The sequence below is a fragment of the Manis javanica genome, chromosome 17 (genome assembly GCF_040802235.1).
Source record: "Manis javanica isolate MJ-LG chromosome 17, MJ_LKY, whole genome shotgun sequence".
In the NCBI taxonomy this organism is placed as follows: Eukaryota; Metazoa; Chordata; class Mammalia; order Pholidota; family Manidae; genus Manis; species Manis javanica.
Genome location: NC_133172.1, coordinates 49,533,162 through 49,556,569, shown reverse-complemented (window position 1 = coordinate 49,556,569; position 23,408 = coordinate 49,533,162). Strand labels below are relative to the sequence as shown.

General features: G+C 40.8%; 1 protein-coding gene across 5 annotated transcripts in view; it reads right to left on the bottom strand.

Moving 5' to 3' along the window:
• WWP2 (WW domain containing E3 ubiquitin protein ligase 2) overlaps nucleotides 1-23,408 on the bottom strand; it is a 167,246-nt gene that overhangs the window by 85,192 nt on the left and 58,646 nt on the right. For 3 of the 5 annotated variants that reach the window (XM_073226344.1, XM_017670019.3, XM_017670020.3), the window contains 2 exons: nucleotides 17,713-17,860; nucleotides 17,241-17,362 (listed from right to left, as the gene is read on the bottom strand). The exons of 1 other annotated variant lie outside the window; for it this stretch is intronic. In XM_073226344.1, coding sequence (XP_073082445.1) covers nucleotides 17,241-17,362; nucleotides 17,713-17,860 — 270 coding nt within the window. Of the gene's footprint in view, nucleotides 1-4,467; nucleotides 4,487-17,240; nucleotides 17,363-17,712; nucleotides 17,861-23,408 lie in introns of those variants that run through there. One more of the 5 variants, XM_037025239.2, reaches the window with a different exon arrangement.

The following is a 23,408-nucleotide window of genomic DNA, read 5'->3' as shown; positions in this document are numbered from 1 at the left end:
TCAAATGGGGGAAGTAGCCACACATCGCAGGGCCATGTTGAAGAGTTTCCTATATCCTAGGAGCAGCAGTATGGTTTTAAGGATTTATAATCAAGGTGTGACAAGATCAGCTTTATGATTTCAAATAGCATTCTGTCTGAGGTGTGGAAAAAACAGACTAGAGAGAAGTAAGAGTAGATCCAGCCAGGGCAGACAGGTAGCCACAGGAAAGGACCAGGGCCAGAGAGGAAGAGATGAAAAAAGTGGGCAGAGCTGCAAAGGTAAAACCCAAGAGGACCTGAAAACCAATTAGCAAAGGGAGTAAGCAAGAGGCATGGCGGTATCAGAGATGACTCCTGAGTTTCTAACAGGTGGAAAATGGAGGATGTATACACTGAAATATGGAACATTGGAAGAGGTGATGAGTTCAGGTTTGGACATGCTGATTTCAAGGTGCTTCTGACATATCCACAAGGAGACAGCAAGACAGTGGTCAGGTCGAAGGGTACGGTACTCAGAGAAGAAATGCAGCCTGAAGATCCAAATCTATGGGTCACCTGCACATGGTGGTTATACACACAGAGGCAGCAGAGATGGGATCACAGAGGAAGAGGATGGAATTGGTAGGAAACCCGGTTAATAGTCAAACAGATGAAGAGGACCTTGCAAAGAAGACAAAGAAGAACAGTCAGGGAAACAGAAAGAAAATCAGGCAGGATTCCTGAGAAGGCAGGAAAGGGTGGGGTCCAAAGCATGGATGGTGAGTCTGCCCACAGACAGAAGGGAAAAAGGGGAGAGAATGGGCAGACGCACCCTCATTTCTGTACTTGACAGACTTGTCGGTCATGATTGTCCTTATTTCTCCTACTTCACTGTCTCAGCATCCTATGGCCCAAGCCCAGGCAGCAACACACGTTTTCTCCTTACTTACAAAATAAAAAGTGCACAGGCCTACATACCTCGGAACTGGCTGTTAATCACAGTCTTCCACCTAGTAAGACACATGAGAGGTCAAGTGTCTCTTGAGCCAATTGAGAGTCCCTTTTACACGGGATACAGAAGGATTCATCTACCTTGGTAAATCTCCCTGTTTGTCAGGCTGTAGCAAATTTTTCATAGCTTTTTTAAGCAATTTAGGGGAAATCCAGATCTGAGGAAGGTAAGTCTTTAGAATAAACTGTCAGTTCCCACCAGTTATTGCTGCCTGTCATTAGAGCTCCTCTTCCCCAAAAGGACAGCAAGTCCTCATCACCCATTAACGGCAATTCCCAGATTCCTGGATGGGATGCATTAACAGCTCATCCATTCTGCAAGCCCTGAGGTGCCCTCAGGAACCTCTACAACCACACCACCTCTCCCTGTTATACTGGATCAAAGCCATGTTTATAAACAGTAGAGGCAGGCTTTCAATGAACAAACCTCCTTTTCAGTGGTCTCTAAATAGCAAAATGCAAGAGCCCAGCTAGAAGAGAACTTTCATGGCTACAATTCTGCTTTTCAAAAGTCAGCAGAGTGGAGGAACTGGATAAAGGTAATCAGAAGATACAAACTTCCAGTTACAAGATGAATAAGGACTGGGGATGTGAGGTGAGCACACTGACCATCGTTAACACCACTGGTGTGGTCTATTTGAAAGGTGCTAAGACAGTGAATCCTAAATGCTCTCATCACAAGGGAAAAACCATTGTTTTCTCTTTTCATTGTGTATCTATTTGAGATGATGGGTCTTAAACTTGTAGTAATCATTTCACAATTTTTTAAAATTTCCATTTCAGATGAATGTGAGATTCTGCCACAGTGAATATCTGGATTAATGATAATGAAGAGTGTACAAGAACACAGAAAATTATTTATACTACAATGATAGGTTAAAAAAATGACATGGAGCTACAGAATGCACCTTATCACAAAACCCTCTAAAAAATAAGTATGTAAAGGGAAAAAGAAATCAATGAACCACAGAAAAATAATCAGTGGTTTTGAAGAGTAAGATCATGAAATAAAGGTTTTACATTTTAAATTTTCCATTATTTGCATAGTGGACACACTTTTTTTCTTATCCATATCACAAAGACATGTATACCAAATATTCACAAATGAAATGACATGTCTTAAGATTTGCTTACAAATACTCAAAAAAGTGGGGACTAGACAGGAAAGACAAGTGGACATGTGCTGGTCATTGTTAAAAAGGTAATGGGTACAGGATGATTCATTATACTATTCTGTGTACTTTTATTTACAACTGCAACTTTCCATAATAAAAACTTAAGGTTTTTTTTCCCATGTATGCTATATAATATTGTCTTCACAACAAATAATACTAACTTAAAATAAAACAACATGCTTATTATAAAAAATTCAAATCCAGAAAGGCAAAATACGACACCTCTCCCATAATAAACCCACACATTCCTAATCCCTTCCCCACCATACAACTCACTGTCAGCAACTTTGTATGAAATGTTAAGTACCTGCAAATACTAGTACAAAGACACACGTATAAACTACGTGGGCAAAAACTGAGTTCATCCTCAACCCATAAATTGCGCCCTTTGATTTTTCACTTAATATTTTTATGAGTGAAAAATATTTGCAGAAGTGTCTTACTCACTGAGGAGAGTTTTAGGATCAAGTGAGGGACATATTTAAGATAAATTCAACCTTTACTGCAATGTCCCCTCTCTAAGAAAATGAGTTTATATACTAACATGTATAAAAATACATAATTAAGAGAGGGAAGAAGGGACATCCTTTCTCCCAGATATCACAGTCTGAGAAACGTGTGCATTGCTGTCCTGTACATTATTAACAGCATCCTCCAGGCCAGGCCTGACATCAAGGTGAAAATCCCCTTTATACCTGCCAGTGGCACTAACTGGGACACTTGTGTCATTGTGGCATTCTTACTCTAGTCCAGGGTTGCTTTCCATTCAGACATACCTCTCTCTTCTAAGAACAGGTCTCCTACACTAAGAAAAACACTCCTAGAATCCTATAAGACCAAAGGTAATTAAAGGGAACATAATACATACAAATGAGATAAATGAGGTCTGATCTTACTACTATCCCAGCAGTCGTGGTGTCTTCCCTGGGAGAACCTAGGGGGACGGGAACGGACAACCAGACAGGAGGGAGCCACTCAAATAACCGGCATGAAGCAGAGGCCTAAACATCAGATGAGATGTTTTAGGGGTTTTTTTGGCAAGGGGAAGGAAATAGCTCATATCCAGGCAACAGTCTCATTTTCCTATCACCAATTCTGGGTTCTCCACAAGGCCACCAGGTCATTCCTATACAGCTGTCAGTTTAGAGGCCAAATGCTACTAAAGTTGATTAGAAGTCCACTGTGACTCTGGCAGGAGATGGCACAACGCCTCTTCAAGGCAGCTTAAGAGGAAAGGAAGAAGGTTCAAGAACTGTGTTCCTACACTAATAACCAGATTTAGAAGAAAAGTTTCCCAAGCCTTCCTTGAGTAACTGAACCTCTGGACCTGCACTGTCCAATGTGGGGGCCACAGGCCACATGTGGCCACTGAGCACTAGAAATGTGGCTGGTCCAGACTGAGATGTGCTGTGAATATAAACAACATACCAGATTTTGAAGATAATACAACAAAGTAAAATATTTTATTAATAGCTCTCTTTATATCGGATATATATTAAAAGGATAACATTTTGGATATTTTGGACTAAATATATTATTAAAATTTTACCTGTTTTGGTTTTCAGTTTTTTTAATGTGGTGCCTAGAAAATTTAAAGTTACGTAAGTGGCTCTCACTTTATTTCTATTGTAGAGCGCTGCTTGAGCGCCACCTCCATGCCACCTTTGGTCATGACCTTGAGCAGCTGTGACTCCCGGGGGCCTGGCTGGCCCCAGGGGGCTCCTCTGTGCAAACTGACTGCCCAAACCCGCCCACATGCTGTTCCCTCAGCTTGGCCTGCTCTTCTCCTGCTCACCTGGGTATTCCCTTCCCACCGTCCTGGAGTCCTGGTGTCACTTCCCCAGGAAGGCTCTTCCCAACACCAAGCCTGATACATTCCCAGAGCATCCTGTGCTTTCCTCCACCATTTCCGTGGGCCGTCTACCCGGTTTCCTCTCTCAGGTTTAAATTCCAGAACTGTCTGCCTCAGTCCATGTCAGCATCTCTAGCATCTAGCCCAGGGCTCCCAGGGTTTTACTGCATGAACGCTGGTCAATAAACTTCATACCCATCCCCGGCTCCAGGCAGGTTTCACGATCCCCAGCAAATGCCCTGCAGAGAGGAAGGAAATTTCCTCCCGCACAAAACCCCGACCCAACACTGAGAATTTCTAAAAAGGAAACAAAGAAAAGCAGGAGGAAGTGTCTTGGCTACTACTGTGGACTAAAGCAAAAGGTCACAATACATCTCTAGAAAAAGAAACGGGGCACCAGGCTCAGCAGACATTCACGGCTGGAGAGGTGAAATCAGGCTTTGCTCATGTTCCCACGAAGTCAACCTACTTTCAAACTGATGCACTCACAGAACACTCCAGAGGCAGCGCCAAACCGCAGGCTACACTGAGGCAGACACACTCAGGGGACGGCAGTCCTGACAGACAGCTTTTCTTCGTGCTTCAAGTGAGCTTTCACAAGGCAGTCCCTCAGGCAGTGGCACAGAAGGCAGGCCTGTTTCCCGCTCGCTGCAGGGGCCTGTGTGTTTACTGCAGAGACTCCCGGCTAAAAGGACCTTTTCTTTCCAACAACTCTGCGCTGACACCGAAGCCACACACTGGGTCCGGCTGTACTTCAGGAAGCTGGGGGCATGGGGCTGGGGGAGGGGATTGTTTTGGCTTCTCCGGGAATCCCTTGAGGTTCTGGCTTGGCCATATCTGCCTGAGGTGCAGGATGATGGAAAGCAACACACGGAGAGCTTTACAGAGGCTATGAAAGACAGTTCCACATCCCAGTGCCTGGCATCTGGTGCCAATCAAGAAAACAGTAGTCACTGATGTAACTGTGACCAGATTAGGGTGAAATGAAACAAAGGCTTGCATTTGGAGGCCGGGGACAGTCTCGGTTCAGTGCCTCCCCAGCATGGGCACTCACTCAGCACTGCCCTGGTCCCACCTCTGCGTCAGAGGTGAGCCACAACCCGGCCCTCAAAAACCTAAATACAGGAAAGATGGCCATCCTTGCCAACCTAATTAAGTACACATACACATATACTGTTTTGTGTTCTAGGCACAGGGGTGGAAGGATGCACAGGAGTTGAACAAAAATCAAACAATGCCTGCCCCCATGGAGTGTACATCCTAGCTGTTAAAGGACTGTAAGTGATATAAACAAAATACATAGTATTATATGGGAATACTGCTAAAAAGAAAAGGGCAAGGAAAGAAAATAGGGAATGCTAGATAGAAGGTGTCACGGTTAAGACAGTTTGGTCAGGGCCACATACTGTATGATTCCACGTGTATGAAATGTCCAGAAAAGACGAATCTACAGAGACAGAAAGAAGACTAGTGGCTGCCAGAGGCTGGGGGTGGGAACAAGAATCAATAGTAAGTGAGCATGAGGAGCCTTATCGGGTTGAGGGGAAAGTTCCTGGGGATGGTGGATTACTTAGTAAAAATTCTTTTTGAACAATGAACCGTATACTTTTTTAAAAGGCAGTATGATCAGGAAGGCCTCACTGAGGTAACACCTGAGCAGACTGGAAGAAGTGAGGGAGCAAGCCTTGAAGACATATGAAGAAGAGTATTTGAGGAAGAAGGGAAGGCCAGTGCAAAGGCCCTGAGGCAAGAACAGCAATGAGTTGAAGAAGAGCAAGGAGGCCTGTGGGCCAGCAAAGGGGGGATGCTGATGAAGGGAAAATGGCTGAATGAGGTACCAGGTGACAGGAAGACCAAGGAAGGCCTTTTAGGCCACAAACAAAAACTTTAGGTTTTATTTTCAGTGCGGTGGGCAAAAATTTGCCTCCTAACCACTGAGACTGACAGTGAGTCAGACATGGGTAATGGCACCAGTCATGGTCAGATCCTCAAACGTATCTTGGAGGTAATGCCGGATGCGGGTTGTAACAGAAACAGTGACACCAAGAAGGATGCCCAGGTATTTAGCCAGAACAATATCAAACTGCCATTGCCTGAGACAGAGGAAGCCATGGGAAAGCGGGCAGTTCAACTTTTAATATGTTAATTCAAAAATTTTTTCTTCTAGTGGAAGAGACCATATTGATCTTTTTAAATTTTGAAATAATCTCAAACTTACAGGAAGTTCCAAATACAGTACAAATAACTTTTTCACCCAAACTATTTTAGAGTTAGTTGCTACTGTGATGCCCCATCACCCATTATTACTTTTTTAATTTGATTTGATAAAGCTCTACATCTGGAAACAGTCTTTGGTTGCTGGGGGAGAGGCCCAGGCGGTGAGGCACAGGAGGCCACACCAAATGTAAAGCCATGAAGCTGAATGAGACCCATGTTAGGAAGGAATGTAAGTTAACAAGCGGATGCAGGACTCAACCAACCAGAAGGTATTCCAGTGTTTCCAGATGGACGAGGAAGAAACCAACAAAGGAGACTGAAAAAGACTGACCAGGAAGATAGGCAGACAGTGTGTGGTATCCTGAAAACCAAGGGAAAACTTAGGCCCAGGAGGGATGGATTCATTGTAGCCAGTGTGCAAGGCAGGTGAATTACAAGTGAGAACTGACCATTTGTTTTAGCAACAAGGAGCTGGGTTGGCCCTGGGTACCAGCACTGGCAGCAGGCCTGTGAGGGCAAAAGCCTACCTGAAATTTCTCAGTCAGAAAAGGGAAGGAGAAAAGAAAAGAGATGCAAAGTAAAATAATGAGCCATTGCTTTTCATCTAACAGCCCACCAGGGGTTAAAAAGGAGGACAGCACCCACTGAGGGTCAGGGACACAGGCTCACAGACACGTGCACAGTGAGCGACTGAACTGGTCCAGTCTTGACAGCAGAGGAAAACACCAAAAAATTTGAGACACACCTGTCCATTGACCCAGAAGTCGCATACCTAAGGATCTCAGCACCCTACACACACAAAAAAAATGGACAGGAACACAAATATATCCTTACAAAAATTTATTGAAAAGTCTTGTTTTTAATAGTAAGAGTAGAAATGGCCAATAATAGGAGACTGGCTACACTACAGTGCATTCTAGAAACTGCTATGACAGACATTAAAAATGGTCTAGTTTCATTGAGGTGGAAAAAAACGGAGTGAAAAAAAGCAAGTTACAGAGTAATACGTATAGTGGAAAAAAAGTCACACATATACACATACATACACATATGATTCACGTACCCAAAAAAGTTTTGTGGGTATATGACACAAGATTAACAGGGTGAGCTCCGAGTAACAGAACTTCAAGTGAGTCTGACCTTCTCCTTCATGGGAAGGCTGGGATGCAGAGATGACAGGCAAAGCCTCCGGGACCAGGGTTAAATGCCTACTCTGCCCCCACCTGCTGCATGGCCTGGGCAATTCACACAACATCCACCTATTTCCTCATCAGCGGGCCGCAAAACAATCTACCTCCTGGGCATGCAGGAGAGTTAAATAAGTTTTAATAGATAAATTATTTCAAGAATTCAAAACAATGTCTAACACAAACTAGGCCCTCAGAATCCTTATCCTTTTTTTTCCAATAAGCGTGAAATACAAATGATAATTGGAAAAACGACAATAGCATTTCAGTTTTAGGAGCATGTGTTATTTTTATAATCAGAAAAAATATTAATATTCTCAAATTGGGAGAAAGAGAAAATTCCTCAGAAATGTCCCGTGAACACTGCACAAGGCTGAAATAACCAGGTGGTCTTAGTGGTTTACCAGGTTCATGAAAGTAGCTAATTGGCTAGGCAGGACTGGTGTGGCCATTTCGACCTTTGGGCCTATTCGAGGCAGTGGAGTTTGCAGCTGTGCCCTAAAGACCATCTCCCCACCAGCCTACGGGACTGTCACATACTGCCTTTTACTCTGTCCCTTGCTCACTGCCTCCTCAGTAGAAGAAATAGTGAACAGTTTTTCAAATTTAAAATTGTTTTGAACTGTAGAGCATTTTTTCTTTTTCATTTTCTCTCTTCTCCCTGTGACTCCAGTCCTGAGGATCAGTGGTTTTATTTACCTTTAAGTTGAAAAACTGGAAAAACAGTGTTGTGTTTACTTTAAAATAAAAGCCTGCACTATCAGGCATGCCTCCTTGAGGCACAGCCCACCCCCCAGAACCCTCCCTCCTTACGGGGAATACGGAGGTGGCGCCCCTGACGACTGGCCTACCTGTTCGTGGAGCGAGAAGTGCCAATAACAGCCCTCCGCTGAGATGTTTAAATAAATAGGGAGCTGTTTGCTTGCTTGCTTTCCTTCTTTCTTAATCTGGGAGGCACACATAGAAAAAGGAAGGTGTGTTTCAAAGTCCACTTCATTTTTCACAGTGGTATTTGTACAGCAATTCTCAAATGACCTTCTGTGCACTATAGAATTGAGGGAAATCAGTAAATAGATGGCTGATGTTGAGAGCCAGTGTTCTCATATGGAATGGAGGACGGTTGGGAAGAACCTCATGGGTTGACTTAGAATTGGAAGTTTCAGCATGAACTCTTGGTGTTTAATACATAGACACAGAAACAGATATTCACACATCTGTATGTATGATGTGTATGTGCATATACATGTGTACAGACATATAAATAGCCTCTTAGGAAGAATGAAGGCTCAAGACACTCTTCCCAATATAAAGAGTGATCCAACTAGATCCTCATCCCACATCATATACCAAAATAAGCTTTATATAGATTAAAGGGTTAAATGTTCAAAAAACTAAAGAAAATCATCCCAAGGATCAGTGTAAGGAAAGTAGCTCCCTTTATTTCTTCCTAGGTGGTGAGCCAGGGGATACCCAGGTTGCTGGTCTGGAGACCCCACTTTGAAAACCACTAGGTTAGGGGATGGTCCCAGGGCCACATGTTCACCTTTTCTGACTTTAAATGCCACCTTTATCACATAGTAAATTCCAACTACCCTGAATTATATTTGGAAAAAATATATATGAAGAGGATATATCAAAAGGATTCAGGAGCAAGCTTGAAGAGGCATCTACTGGCCAAAACAGTGATACTTTTAGCCAAAATAACAGCAGTAATAAATTATAACTCACTGATAAAATAAGAATCCATGGGTTGAGACTGACAGTACATACTCACAAGAACGCATAAAGGAAAAGGAGCAGTTCTTCCTTGCAGTAGCATGCCAACTAATAAATGTGGAGGGAATGATAAAATAGGGGAAAAAACATCTTGCAACCTCACAGTAACAAGTGATCAAACAAAAATCATTAATGAAAGCAAACTAGTGAGTGAGGTGTGATGAGAAACAGTTACATAGTCTCAAAGTATGGTCTTCCCTATAAATTACTTCTTAGTTATCAAAAAAAAAAAACAGTAATTTTACAGTGAAGAACCTGTCAGACACCTTAACCAAATGATCAAAGTTAACATCATCAATAACGAAATAAGCGGAGTCACGTGCCTCCTCCTATGACGCACTGGGAAGGATACAACATCACTTCTGGGTGTTCCTGCCAAAACTGCACACCCTAAATCTGATCATGGAGGAAATCAGACAAAGCTAGATTGAGGAGATTCTGCAAAAAGACTGGCCTGGCCTCAACAACAACAGTATAATGAAAGACAAAAACAGGCTGAGGAACTGACCGCAAGCTTAGGGAGGCAGGACAGCTAAATGTGATGCATAGTCTCACGTGGGATCCTGGCTGGAGGATCACTTTAAGCACATTTTGCAACAATTAGAGAGTTTGAATTATGTAACAGTATTGTAAAAATGTTAAATTTCTTAATTTGGTTAACAGGACAGTGGTTGGGAGGAATATCCTTCTCAGGAAATAGACACTTAAGTATTTAGGGACAAAGATGTACAAGGTTTGTAATTTACTCAAAAATGAGTCAGAAAGTTCCTATACCCAAATGTAAAGACAGACACTATTTTAATAAGCAAATGTATCAAATTATTAACAGGAGGGTACAGGTTATAGGGAAGTTCTTTGTCCTATTCTTGTAACTTAACTCTGAATTTGAAATTATTTTTAAATAAATGAATTGTTTAAAAAATCTACTTCTAGCTACACTTCCCTCCTTGAAAGTAGGACAATCTGATGGTGCCAAGGTCTGCAGTATTCATGGGATTGGCTGCAGGAGAAGAGAGCTGCAAGAGAAAACTGAATCTTAGATCCTACCTGCTACCAATTCAGAAAAACTACGATTATCCAGTAAGTGGGAACAGATGAAACATGTGGGTTAACTGAAGAGGGTGACAGGGATTATGTTGGAAAATTCCCCTAATAAAAAGGTTTTATAATTTTTATATTCAACCTCAGGTTCTGGCTTCCACACAGATGACTAGAACTTCTCTTAACAGCCAACCCAGTGCTTTTGGTCAAATTCTCTCTGCAGCCCCAGGCAGGCCAATGTCCTCGCAGAGAGTCGACCAGGGCCAACCACTGCACAACAGCAGGACCTGACTAAATCCCTCCACCACAGCATCCCTCTGCCAGGGGAGGCATCAAACACCAGCTCCTACTCAACCTCCAAGTCCACCCAGAAGGAAACAGGCGAGCAAATGAAAGAAAGAGTTGTGTCCCATTGAGCAGAAGAACTCCAGGGAGGGCAAATGCTACCTCTCAGGCTCTTTCCCAGGAAAAGCGGTTTCAGGAAGACCAGGCCACAGAGCGAGGAGACACTGAACATAACGTGACCCACTACCCTACGTAACCATACGTGTACTCAGGTACCACTCTGGAGACCTTCCAGCCCAGCAGCTCCCCAGGGAGGGTAGGCACTGAGACCATGGTACTGAAATGTCTTACATTAATGACAACCTCCCACTCCACACCCCCAAGGCTTTTGCATTTCTCCAGTCTTAGAATTCTCTAAGGAAGGGCTGTATTCCATTTAGGCAAGGAGGTCCCACATTGGGAAATGGTTTCTGCTGTTTATTTCTGGAATTGAACCTCCCAATCTTTGGGAAGACAAGTATCTGAGGAGACAGAATCACTGCTACTACTACTATTACATAGTACGTACATGTGCCAAGTACTACTGGCTCCTTTAACCTCAAGACAACATTTTACAGATGAGGAAACAGAAACACAGAGAGAGAGTCAGCTACTGTCTGATGTCACAAAGCTGGTGGAACCAGGATTCAAACCCAGGCTGTCTGACTTCAGAGTCAACATGCTCTTAACTGCTTCTCTACATGACAGGTGCATGATCACTAGCCTTGCTCTGAGTAAAGGCTTTGCAAAACATGGCCAGAATATTATATTGTTTATACCATTATTATCTTAGAAGATTTGTTTTTCTAAGAAAAAACAGCTCACTGCTCTGGTCCAATGCACATTTTCCTCTGATGCGCCTCACTAGTCAACCCAGCCACATGCTCAGAGTGAGTGTCAACAAGCGCAGTGGAAGCTGCGGCAACTGCCACAAATGACATAAGCCTGGGAGGTGAAGAAAACATCTTCTGAATCACAACACCTGAATCACTCTGGGCTCAATGAAAAAAATGACAACAACAGCAATCACAAAGTGAGCAGAACACAGCAAAATATACAGCAAATTGGTTCATCACTAGAAAACTTAGGCAGTATCTACTAAAGCTCAACATACACCCACTATGAACCTACAGCCCTAGATGCGCATATCCTCACCAGAAATGCATGCTTATCTCCTCCAAAATGCACATATGAAAATGTTCACAGCAGCTCTGCTCATCATGGCCAGAAGCTGGAAACAATCCAAATGTCCACCAACAGGAAAATGAAAAAATAAACTGGTATATCCATATAATAAAATACTACACCCAGTAAAAAAAACAAATAATTGTACATACAAAAGAATGGATGAATCTCACAGACATAATGATGAGCCAGGCACAAGAAAACATACTGTATGACTTCAGTGACACAAAATACAAGATTTAGGCAAAACTAACCAATAGGACAGAAGTCAGAATAGTGGTTATCTCAGAGAGGGGCAAGAGGATATTGACTGAAAAGGACACGGGAACCTTCTGGGGCGGAAGTGTTCTACATCGTGATCTGAGTGGAGAATACACACATGCAAACATATGTAAATAGTCATTGAGCTACGCTACTTAAGGTTTGTGCACTTTTCTTCAAAAGAAAAAAATCTGAATACCTAGGGAAAAAAATCAAAGGCAACTTCAAAGCAAGAATGTTTTCATCATCATACAAAGGACAAAAATAAATGCACTAAACTTTCAACTAAGAAAGCTATAAATGATTGATTGACTAAACAGATTTAAAAAAAAACAGGTTTAGGGCAAATAGTTGAAAAAAGTTAAAGTTAAAAATGGAAATTAATATCAGAAAATAAATATGGTATAATTGGTGAATAAATTCAAGAAGCTGTTCTGTGAAAAACAAATTAGAGACCAAAAATTAAAATGACAATGTTTATGCTAGTTGAGAAAAAATTGGAGGGGGAAAACCCACAAATACCAAAAATTTATGTGAGAAAACTCAGAAACATCTTTTTAAATAAGAATCCTATATAAACTCTTTATACTAATAAACTTGAAAAATCTCATGAAACAACTTTCTCGGAAAACATGAATTTAAAAACTGACACAAGATTAATCAGAAAAGCTGAGTAAACCAATCATTACGGGGAGAAAACTGAAAAAGCCATGAAAGAATTATTTCACAAGAGCAGCCAGACCCAGTTGGTCTTATGGGTGAGCTCTTTCCTGCACTCATGGAACAGATAACTCCCATGTTACACAGTCTGTTCCCAAAGTTGGAAAGCACTTCAGTTTACTTTATAAAATTAGCTTAGCCTTGATTCCAAAACTGACAAAAATAGTACCAAGCTAAAGATATATTACATTTATGATTACAGATGGAAAACCCCCAAGTAAAATACTAACAAGCAATTCTAACAAAATTTTCAAGGAATAATCTAACATGAGCAATTAGGTACATTCTAGAATTCTAAGAAAGTGACTATTAGTAAATAAACATAAACATTGAAACAAAAGAATCGTTTAATTATCCTGATGGTTGCTTTAAAGATATCTATCTGATAAAAAATGAACTTGAAAAACAAAAATTTTTTTCTTTAATTAATAAACTAGGAAGACAGGTTACTAATACCCAACTTTACTCCTAGAGAGGAATCACTAGAAGCATGGTTGTTAAGACAGGGCAGGATGCCCATTCCATCACCACTAAAACAGGAAGTTGTAGCAAAGCAACTAATAAGAAAAAATATATAGTTATTTCCTAACATGAACAAAATTATCAATCTTAGAAATCAAAGAAATGACTACCAAGAAAATCAAGAACTACTGAAAACCTATACTAAGAATTTAGCAACTGATTATCTACAAAATGCAGAAACTAGTAGTCATATACCAACAACACTAAGTTAAAAAACATAATAATAGAAGATTCCACTGAAAATAATATCAAAACTATTTTAAAAATTGAAAGACTCTATCTAAAGATAACTTCAAAATGACTTGAATGGATTTAGAGACATTCCAGATTCCGGGGGAAGAATTAGTGTGGAAATTCTCCATAAAGAAACTTGACATATGATAGGATTCCAACTTTACATTTAATAGGAATCCAATAAAATCTCAGGGGATCTAGCGGGAGGAGAGAACCTGACAAAATAATTTTGAAGTTCACATGATGATGTCAAATATGCAAAGAAAAGAGGAAGAAGATTTTGAAAAGAAGAGAAACTTGAACTGTTAGATAATAAGAGATATTATAATGTTATAACAGCTAAGACAGAGTAATTGGGAAGGCTAATGAAACTGCAAATGAAATGGAAATCCCCAAACATGTAAGTACACATACGTTTTTAATACGTGCTGAAGGTAGCAATCAAATCAGTGAGGATACAGATGGATTATTCAGTAAGTAGTTTTAAAGCAATAGGCTACTTGGGAAAAATTAAATCAGATCCCTATGCACATTGTAAACAAAAATAAACTCTTTCGGATGAAGAATTAAATGTGAAAAAATAAAATCTCAGACAAACTGGGAAAAAACAGAGGTGACTATTTACCTGATCTCAGGATGAGGAAAGCCTTTCGGAGCATATAAGAAAAGGCTGAAAACACAGAGTAACAGATTCAACTTCATAGAGTTTAAACATCTGTTTGGGAAAAATAAAGAAAAAAAAACCCTGCAAAATTAAAATGCAAATGAAAAACTAGAAAAACATTTAGGAATTATAAGACAAAAGATAATAGCCTTAGCATATAAAGAGCTCTTTCAAAACCAAAAAATGCACATTTCAGTATAAAATGAGCAGAGGACATTAATAAGGCAATAAACACACTTTTAAAACAGTCAATCTCCTTCCTTAAATCACAGCATAAAAAACAGGGGTGGAGTTAGAGGACTTTAGAGACATGACAGCCAAATGTAATGAACGGCCCTTGTCCAAATCCAGGTCTGAGCAAACTGTAAAACACCATGCAGTTTTTTTTATATGAACTGGGTAATAGATGATAACAGGAATTTATGTTAATATTGCTAGATATAGTAATGGTAGGTAATTATGTAAGAATATGATCTTTTTTTTTTTTTTTACAAGATGCATACTGAAGAGTCTCGGGTCAAGTGTGGGGACATCTGTAATTGAAATAGCAAAGCCAGAAAAAAAAATTGCTGAAGCAAATCTCACATAATATTATCAAATATATATATATATATATATATATATATATATATATATATATATTTTTTTTTTTACAAATAAATCCAATGAATGCCAAGGTGCAGTAGAAACCAGTAATCTTGGCCACAGCTGACCAGAAGGTAAACTAGCAGAACCTTTGGCAATATGTGTCAAAATCCTTGAAAAATGGTTAAACCCAACACATTCATGTTCAGTAATTTATCACAAGTAAAACTTCAACAATGGGCAAAAAGTTATACAAATGTGTACATTTACCAGAGCATTGTTGTGATTGTGAAAGACTCAAAGCTACCCATCCAACCTTAAATTTTCACACAGCCTTCTTTTTGTTTTTAATTGAAGTGTCAATTAAAAACAAAAGTACTGATACACAATCTTATATTGATTTCAAGCATACAACACCAGGGTTCAACAGTTACCCATAGTATTCAATCCTCACCCCAACTAGTACAGTTACTATCTGTCAACATAGGATCACTGACTATATTCTCCATGCTCACACAGCCTTCTGGTAGACTACTGCCAGGCAGTCATCAAAAACTGTATTTTAGAAGACTATTTTAAAAGAAAATTAAATTGATATCTTTTATGGTAGAGCAGTTATGAAAAAGAGTATGGTGGGTCCTCAAAAAATCACACATAGGATTACCAAATGATCCAGCAAGTCTACTTCTGGGCATATACAACAAAGAATTGAAAGCAGGGACTTGAAGAGATATTTGTACACCTGTGTTCACAACAGACAAAAGGTGGATGCAAGCCAAGTGACCTTGGACAGATAAATAGATAAACAAATGTGGCGTGTCCATACAATGGAATAATATTCAGCCTTAAAATGAAGGAGATTCTGACAGATGTAACACCATGAATGAGCCCTGAGAACATCATGCTGAGGGAACCAAGCCAGACATAAATGTGCAAATACGGCCTGATTCCACTTACATGAGGCACCTGGAGCAGTAAGGTTCCTCGGGACAGAAACAGAATGGTGGGGGCTTGAGGGAAGGCAGGGACTGTGGGATCATTGCTCAATAGGCACAGAGTTTCAGTTCGGGACGATGACGATGCTCTGAAGATGGACAGTGGTGGTGGCTGCACAGCAGTGTGAACACACTTAATGCCACTTGCCTGCACACTCAAAAATGCTTAAGATGATAGATTTTAAGTTACGTGCATTTTATCACAATTAAATATAGATAAAGATATGTTGATACATTTTAAAGAGAAAAAGGCATGTTGTAAAATAATACGTGCATGCGAGAAAAAGCTCAGAAGGGTATATACCAAAGTGTGAGTAACTATCACTGGGTGCGATGCTTACAAGAGATTTTCACTTTCTTTGTGCGTCTGTGTGGCTTTTGTGTAATTTCAAGTTTTTCTACAATTATTTTTATAAACCAAAGCAAAAGTATGTTGACTGGACAAATGAAGGGAAGAAAGGACAGTCGTGCCGACTGCTGATGCCAGAAGAATGTCACAGTATATTTCTAAATGTCATAATAAATATAATCCACCTTGATAATCAAATTATAAAAGGTAGGCTTGAGCCTGGGAAAACAAAGACCAACACAGAAGACAACACCCAGGAGTTCCCTGCAGAATTAAAGCAGAGGCACATTCCTGGTTCTAAACGATTCCTGAGGGGGCTCAACATAACCCGGTGTGCCCAGCAGAAAGGAAAAGTCAGACACCACTCAAGGGGCCCCTCAGAAAGGACAGGTCAGAGAAGGCGCTGGAATCAATGCAGCGCTCGCCCTGGGGCCCCCCCTCTCCCCACCCCCACATCTCTCTTAGGCTAAATTCACTTTCAGAAAATATTTTCTACACAGCAGACATCAAAAGAAAAAGGACCCTTTCACGCTGTGCAGTTCCCTCACCACATATGGTTCTGCTCTGACGAGAGGCTTTATGAGGGAGGGTCCAGATACCACAGCCACAGGTTAGGCCACTGACCACAAACAGCAACAAAGGGATGGTAGGGTTTAGATTTCCATGCAGCAGAGGCACCCTGAATAATTATGACAGACTGCCTGCACATGCCAACATCCAGTAAACGTTTACTGAGTGCCTACTAAGTGCAGGGCACCATGTGTATGTAACTTCACCCCACAGACACACACCAGAGGGCGCAGACTAGGAGAGTAATGATTTACTGGAGGCACTTGACAGTTTGGGTCCACATGTCACATATCTCCTGGATGCGGAAAAGAGGGGCAGAGGCAGAGGCAAAGAACTCCTCCTTGAAGAAGGATCAAGGGGACACATCACTGCATCCCACCTCTAGAGCCCGTGGACGGAGGGTGCTGAGCTCCACGGTGGAGGCAAAGAGGGGCTCTCCGCCATCCTAGAACTCCACAGGTGGCGCCCACCTGGAACAGAGTCACTGCCGCCCCTGAGTGGGGAGGAAACCGTATCCCCAGGTTCATCCATGGCGGCTGAGAAACCCTGCCTTCAAATTCTTCCTCCCACCCCACAAATGAGTTATGCCAGCCACCCCTTCAACATACATACTTTTGCCCCCATTGTTCTTCAGGACACTGGAGAGGTTGACAGAGGCGGTGCCTAGCAGTTCATTTCTCAAGGTATGGCAGCTCCAGACCTTCAAATCTAAATGACTCTGAGCCGTGACATTCCTGGAAAACAAATGCTTGATTCAGCACATCCAAGCAGATCGATCACTCTGACAACTTAGAAGAAAACAGAAAACTATACTGTGGACATCTTGGAGGGGGGCGGAAAGCCCCAAGGAGGAAGACAATCACATATGCTTTATCCACCCCCTAGAGCTGACCCTGTAACCATCCAGCTAACGATGAACGCTCTGTGGGCTCAATAACGCAGAAACACCTGAAGAGAGGCACCTCAGGTACCACAGGCCGAAGAGCTTGGGGCTTCACAGGAACCCTGGGTCCCCTCAGCCCCTGGGAGCGCCTTCTCTCTTTCCCCCATGGCGCTGCACTGAAGAGAGGAGACTTGCTCTTACAAAATGATGATCTCATTCCAGAGAAGCTCCGAGCTCCCAATCCGTTTCCCCGTCTTCTTGGTCTCACTGGGGAGTCCATCCACGGCCACCTCCACAAACGAGTTAATTCGAGGCTGACGATTATGCACCTTGGGCTTTGCTGACACCACTGGGCAGAAAACAAAGTCAGAGAAGAGTCAAAGGGCTCCCGGCTGCCCCCCTGTGGCAGACGTTTTCAAGGTTTCTTGTCGTTTCTCTTAAAAAATAAATTGTGTTTTTTCCTAATTCTAAAAGAATTTTTATTTAATGTAGAGATAAAAAAAATATATATGAAGCACAAGGAAAAAGAATCACTCCTAACCTGAAAACAGTGGGATAATGTTCAGTAGTATGTTGGTGAATCCAGACTTTTCAGCCATTCATCCTTAATGTCCCCAATTCTTTAAAATTTCTTCTCCTCCCAAAACCAATTTTGATTGGCTGCAAAACAAGCCCATCGTATAGACCTGCCATAATTTAGTTAACTATTCTTTCAATGTTAAAAATTTTTTGCTCTGGGAAAATCGCCATGAATGCACATAGTTGCATGCATTTCTGAGTGCTCTTCCAAATGATATAAACGTTTTTTAAAGTTATTAAAACTCCTTAATTCCCTGCACCCCTATGTTTATTGCAGCATATTTACAAGAGCCAAGATATGGAAGCAACCAAAGTGTCCATCAACAGATGAATCAATAGTGTACAACAGATGTGGTACAATGGGGTATTATTCAGCCATAAAAAAGAAAGAAATCCTGCCATTTGTGACAACATGGATGGACCTAGAGGGTATAAGACAAATATTATATGATTTTACTTTTTTATGGAATATAAAATCAAAACAACAAAATGAACCAATAGCAACAGACTCATAGATGCTGAGAAGTGACTGGTATTTAACATGAGAGATGGGTTGAGATGCATAAGTGAAATAGCTGAAGGAGATAGGCACAGAATCTCAATCATATAAGTTAGTCATGGGGATGAAAGTGCAGCATGGAGAATATAGTCAATGATTCGGTAACATCTTTCTATGTTGACAATAACTGCACTAGTTGGGGTGAGGATTTAATGTGTGCAACTGTTGAATTACTGTGTTATATACTTGAAACCAATATAATATTGGATATCAACTATACTTCAATTACAAAAAATACACTTAAGAGAATAAATAAATAAAACTGCTTAATTCCTTTGCAAAAAGGATAAGCCCATATAGATGCCCATCGGCACTGTAAGAACACATCCATTTCAGCAAACACTACAGAGCATGGAGGAGTGGTTTTTCACTCTTATTCAATCATAAATGTTGGTAAAAAAATTATATCAAGATAATAGCTAAGATTTAAAGAGTAGTTATGATAGACACTATACTATGAACACATTTAACTGCATCCTCACAACAAGCCCAAGAGGCAGGGAATATACCATCACCCTCACTTCACCCAGGAGTAAACGGGCTTGGGGAAGCTCAGTCATTGTCTCAGGCTGCATAGCCAGGGGGCTTCAAGCCAGGATATGCACTCCACACTGCGCTGTGTGTCATCACCAGACAATTGTTCTAGTGCTTTTCTTCAGTTCCTAGTGAGACTGAATGTTTTTTCCATGTGCTTATTAGCCCTCTGCATTTCCTCTTCGTATCCTTCGTGTGGCAGCATTTCTGATGTTCACTTGGCACCAGCAAGCCAGGGACTGATAGAGCACAAGCTAAGCAAGTATCCTCCCAAGGCTAGACAGGCATCTCTACAGCATATACTGGCCAAAGTGGAAATTCCTGGTCACCAGGATGAAATACTAGACATCTTCTATCCCATGCCCCAAACCACATCATACGACATCCATGATGGCACGCCTGAGCTCCCCTCTGTCAAGATTTAGCAAACCTCTCCCACGCAGACCTTTCTGCGAGGTGACAGTCTTAAGGGTCCATAACTTGGCAAAGGGTAAAGCCACGTCTGAATTCTTTCCACAATACTTGCCTTCCCCAGGCCCAAAAGAACAGCAGGGAGAAAGTCACAGCACAATAACAAAAGTTGTGGCTGAGATTCAGAAGCAACGAGGGATGGTACTAGGGAACAATGTTGGGAAGACAGCCCAGAGTAGAAAAATGAAATACTCAACACGTAGACAAAGGTTAACTGAGGCCACCTAGTGGTGGAAGGGTAGCTCTGCATGTGGCCCCTTAAAAAAAAAATAGGGACTAGTTGTAATTACAGTCCTATCATTTTGAGCTAGACAGTTCCTCTAAAATCAACAAGTTCAAACCCTTTATTAAATAGTTGGACTAACTAAGATCCAGGGAGGTGAAGTGACATACAGAAAACCGTGTAGCTACTCAGAAGCAGAGCTAACTCTGGAACCAAGACTCCGAGTATTCCCCCCTTGAACTCTGCCAGGATATTTCTTTCTTTGCTCTCCAGCTTTTACCCTAGCTTTTTTTTTTCTTTTCAGACGTTTAGAAAAGTTCAAGAGTAATATAAAAAATTCCTATAAACTCATCCAAAGTCACCAAATAACTTTTTTGCTATTTTTGCTTTATTACTCTCCCGACTCCCTCTCACACATACATTTTTTCCAAAATTCTGAGTGTAAGTTGTAGCGCTGTGCCCCCTTACTCCTAAATACTTCAGTGTGTATTTCTAAGTACAAAGACATTGTCTAACATAACACAGTATAATTATCAACACTGGGAGATTTAACATTCTTTAATCCTCGTATCTAATGGACAGAACATCCATATTTTGCCAACTGAACTCTCAGCAGCCATTATATCAAAAGAGAAAAGACAATTTTTTTCTGGTTCAGGACCTAATCTAGGATCAGATGCTGCAATTAGCAGTCTTATTTTGAAGTTTCCAATCTATAGAAAAGTTGAAAGAACAAAACACTAAATGGTATACTCTACACCAACTGTAGTTTTGCCGTGTTTGCTTTTTTGCCTCTTTCTATGTGCGTGTCTTTATCAGGGCTGTTCAAGAGAGCTTCTGGGATAATGAGTTCTGCACCAGTGCTAGCCAATGCACTGCCCTGAGGGACATGTGGCTATTGAGCACTTGAAATATGGCTATCATCATTAAGGATTTGAATATTAAATTTTATTTAATATTAATTTTAATGTAAATAGTTCTGTGTGGCAGTGGTGGTTACCCTACTGCACAACACAGGATACACACAATAGCTATATCTATATATGTGTGAGAGTATGTGCATATTTCCACACACTTTTTCTTTGGTAAACCATTTGAAACTAAAGTGTAGACATCACAGCAGATCAGCCCTAAATAGCTTCAGAATGCAACTCCTAAGGTCATCCTTCCACCTAACCACACCATCATTCTACTTAAAAAAATTTAGTCACTCCCTCTATTATTTGATTTTCATTCCATATCCAAATTCCCCCAATTACTCCAAGTATCTTTTGACAACTGTTTTTCCTCTAATCCAGGATCCAATCAGGATGAGCAAACTGCACTTTGGTGGTTGTCTTCTTAATCTTTTAAAATCTAGAATGCTCTCCCTTCTTTTGCCATGACAAGGATTTTTAAAGATTTCTACCTACTGTCCTATGGAATGAGCCAAATTCTGCATTTACTGATTGTTTCCTCATGATTGGATTCACAGTGGATATTTTGTCAAGAACACCACCTAGGTTACACTGTAATCTCCTTATCGTTCACACCAGGTTGTTCTCCAATTGGGGCTGCTAAATTTGATCCTTGGTTAATGTGGGGTGTGCCAGGCCACCCCACTGTAAAGATACATTTTACAGGCTGCAATTTATAATTAACCAGTGGAGTGGTATTTTGAATGTTTCTTGTTCTTAAAAGACAAGCCAAAATAAAGGCCTCAAGATGCAAGCGAGTTTATCTAGAAAGTTGATTTACTGTTTGGTGAAATATAAATGCTACTTTCTGATACATGAAACCACATTTTCACATAGGGTTTAGCTTTTAAAGTCAACAAATAAGGCAAAAATCACAGATGGCCAAAATTATGCCCTTGAAAAGCTCTTAAGAAGGCACTGAATAGTCTGGTATATTGTCTTTCAATAGGTTCCAAACGGCCAGGTTTTTGCTTTATCGTGCTGTTTTTTTCAGTGTTTCTTGAGTTAAATATCAGATAAAATACTTGGCTTCTGTTTAAGGACCTTGATGTATATCTTCAAACACAAGGGTTGCACCATGGAGAGGCACAACAGAACTCAGAGGGAACAGCATAGTAACATCCCCCAAATCACACTACAGGCTCTATCCAGGAAACGCAGGGGTAAAAAGCCACCGACACCATTTAAATTGTTATTTCTCTTTCCCTTTCTCTCCCACCATTTTCCTAGATGAATCCCTAGAGGTTAAATGTGTGTGTGTGTGTGTGTGTGTGTGTGTGTGTGTGTGTGTGTGTGTGTGTGTGTGTAAAATGAGATGCACTGAGGAAAGGCAACAAAATTCTTTATGCGTCAGAATTCTTTATAAGTCAGTGTGTGTTCCTGAATAATATGACCCTAAAACAGAGACCTGCGGATGTCACCAGGTTCTGTGGGCAGACTTCTGTTTCAGCCTGAGCTTGCTAGTTATTAGACAATGTAGTAAAGGCTATCCTCCGAAGTTCAAAATCCTATCGTTCACTCTAATTCTTCTCTCTCCTCAAGAGGGCTGCAGCAGCTATGAGTCACCAAGAAAAATAATTGAAGTGCATCAAGACTATTTTTAAAAATCAGTAATAAGAAATCGGCAAAGAACAGACAATCCACAGAAAAGGAAATACAAATTTCTCTTAAAAGTATAAGATGATCAACATAATTTATAATTAAAGAAATGTGAAATGAAACTAGGCTAAGAACAATTTTTCTACCAACCAGACTGGTAAATTAAAAAAAAAAAAAAAGTCTGACAACACATTATGTTGGTAAAGATGTAGGGAAACAGGCACTCATACACTGCTTAAAAAGAATTCCTCCCAAGCAAGGCAACCTGGCTCTCAAAAATTATAAAAATACATCCCCTTTGTTGTATCTCAGAAACGACATGAGAAACTGGTAATACTGGTTTCCTCCAAGCAGGGTCACCAAAGAGCTGGAGGAAAGGAAAGAATTTTAAAGTATGTGAATGAATTAAATAAATGAATAACATTTGTATTTCAAAAATTATAATGAAACAAAAAATGACAAGAGCAGCAGTTATGCTTTCAGATGACCATGCTGAGTGGCCTGAGCTTGGATACTGAGCTCCGTCCCCTTTCCCAGGCATCTCTCAGTCCATGACTCTGCTGCAAAGCTAAGGCTATGGAAGCAACATTCTCTCACTCCAGCAATATTCTCTGAGGGCCCAGTGCGTGCCAGGCTCTGCTCTAGTTATTGGGTTATCACTAGTAATCAAATAGACAAAAACGCTTGTTCTTGTGATGTTAACAGCCTTTTGAAGGAAACAGTCAATAAATGAAAAAAGAAAATAGTAGGTAAATAGGCTAAGAAGAAAAATATAAAGCAGTCAAGGGTTAGACCTAATGAGATTAGGGCTTTGGGAGGATTAAGTTGAGAGAATCAGGAAGGCCTTGGTGAAGAGGCTGACTTTTGAGTAAAAACCTAAAGTATGGAAGCAAATCAGGTAGATACCTGGGCAAAAGCATTTCACCCAGAGGGAACAACAAGTGCAAAGGTCCAGAGGTGGGAGTGTACCCAGTAT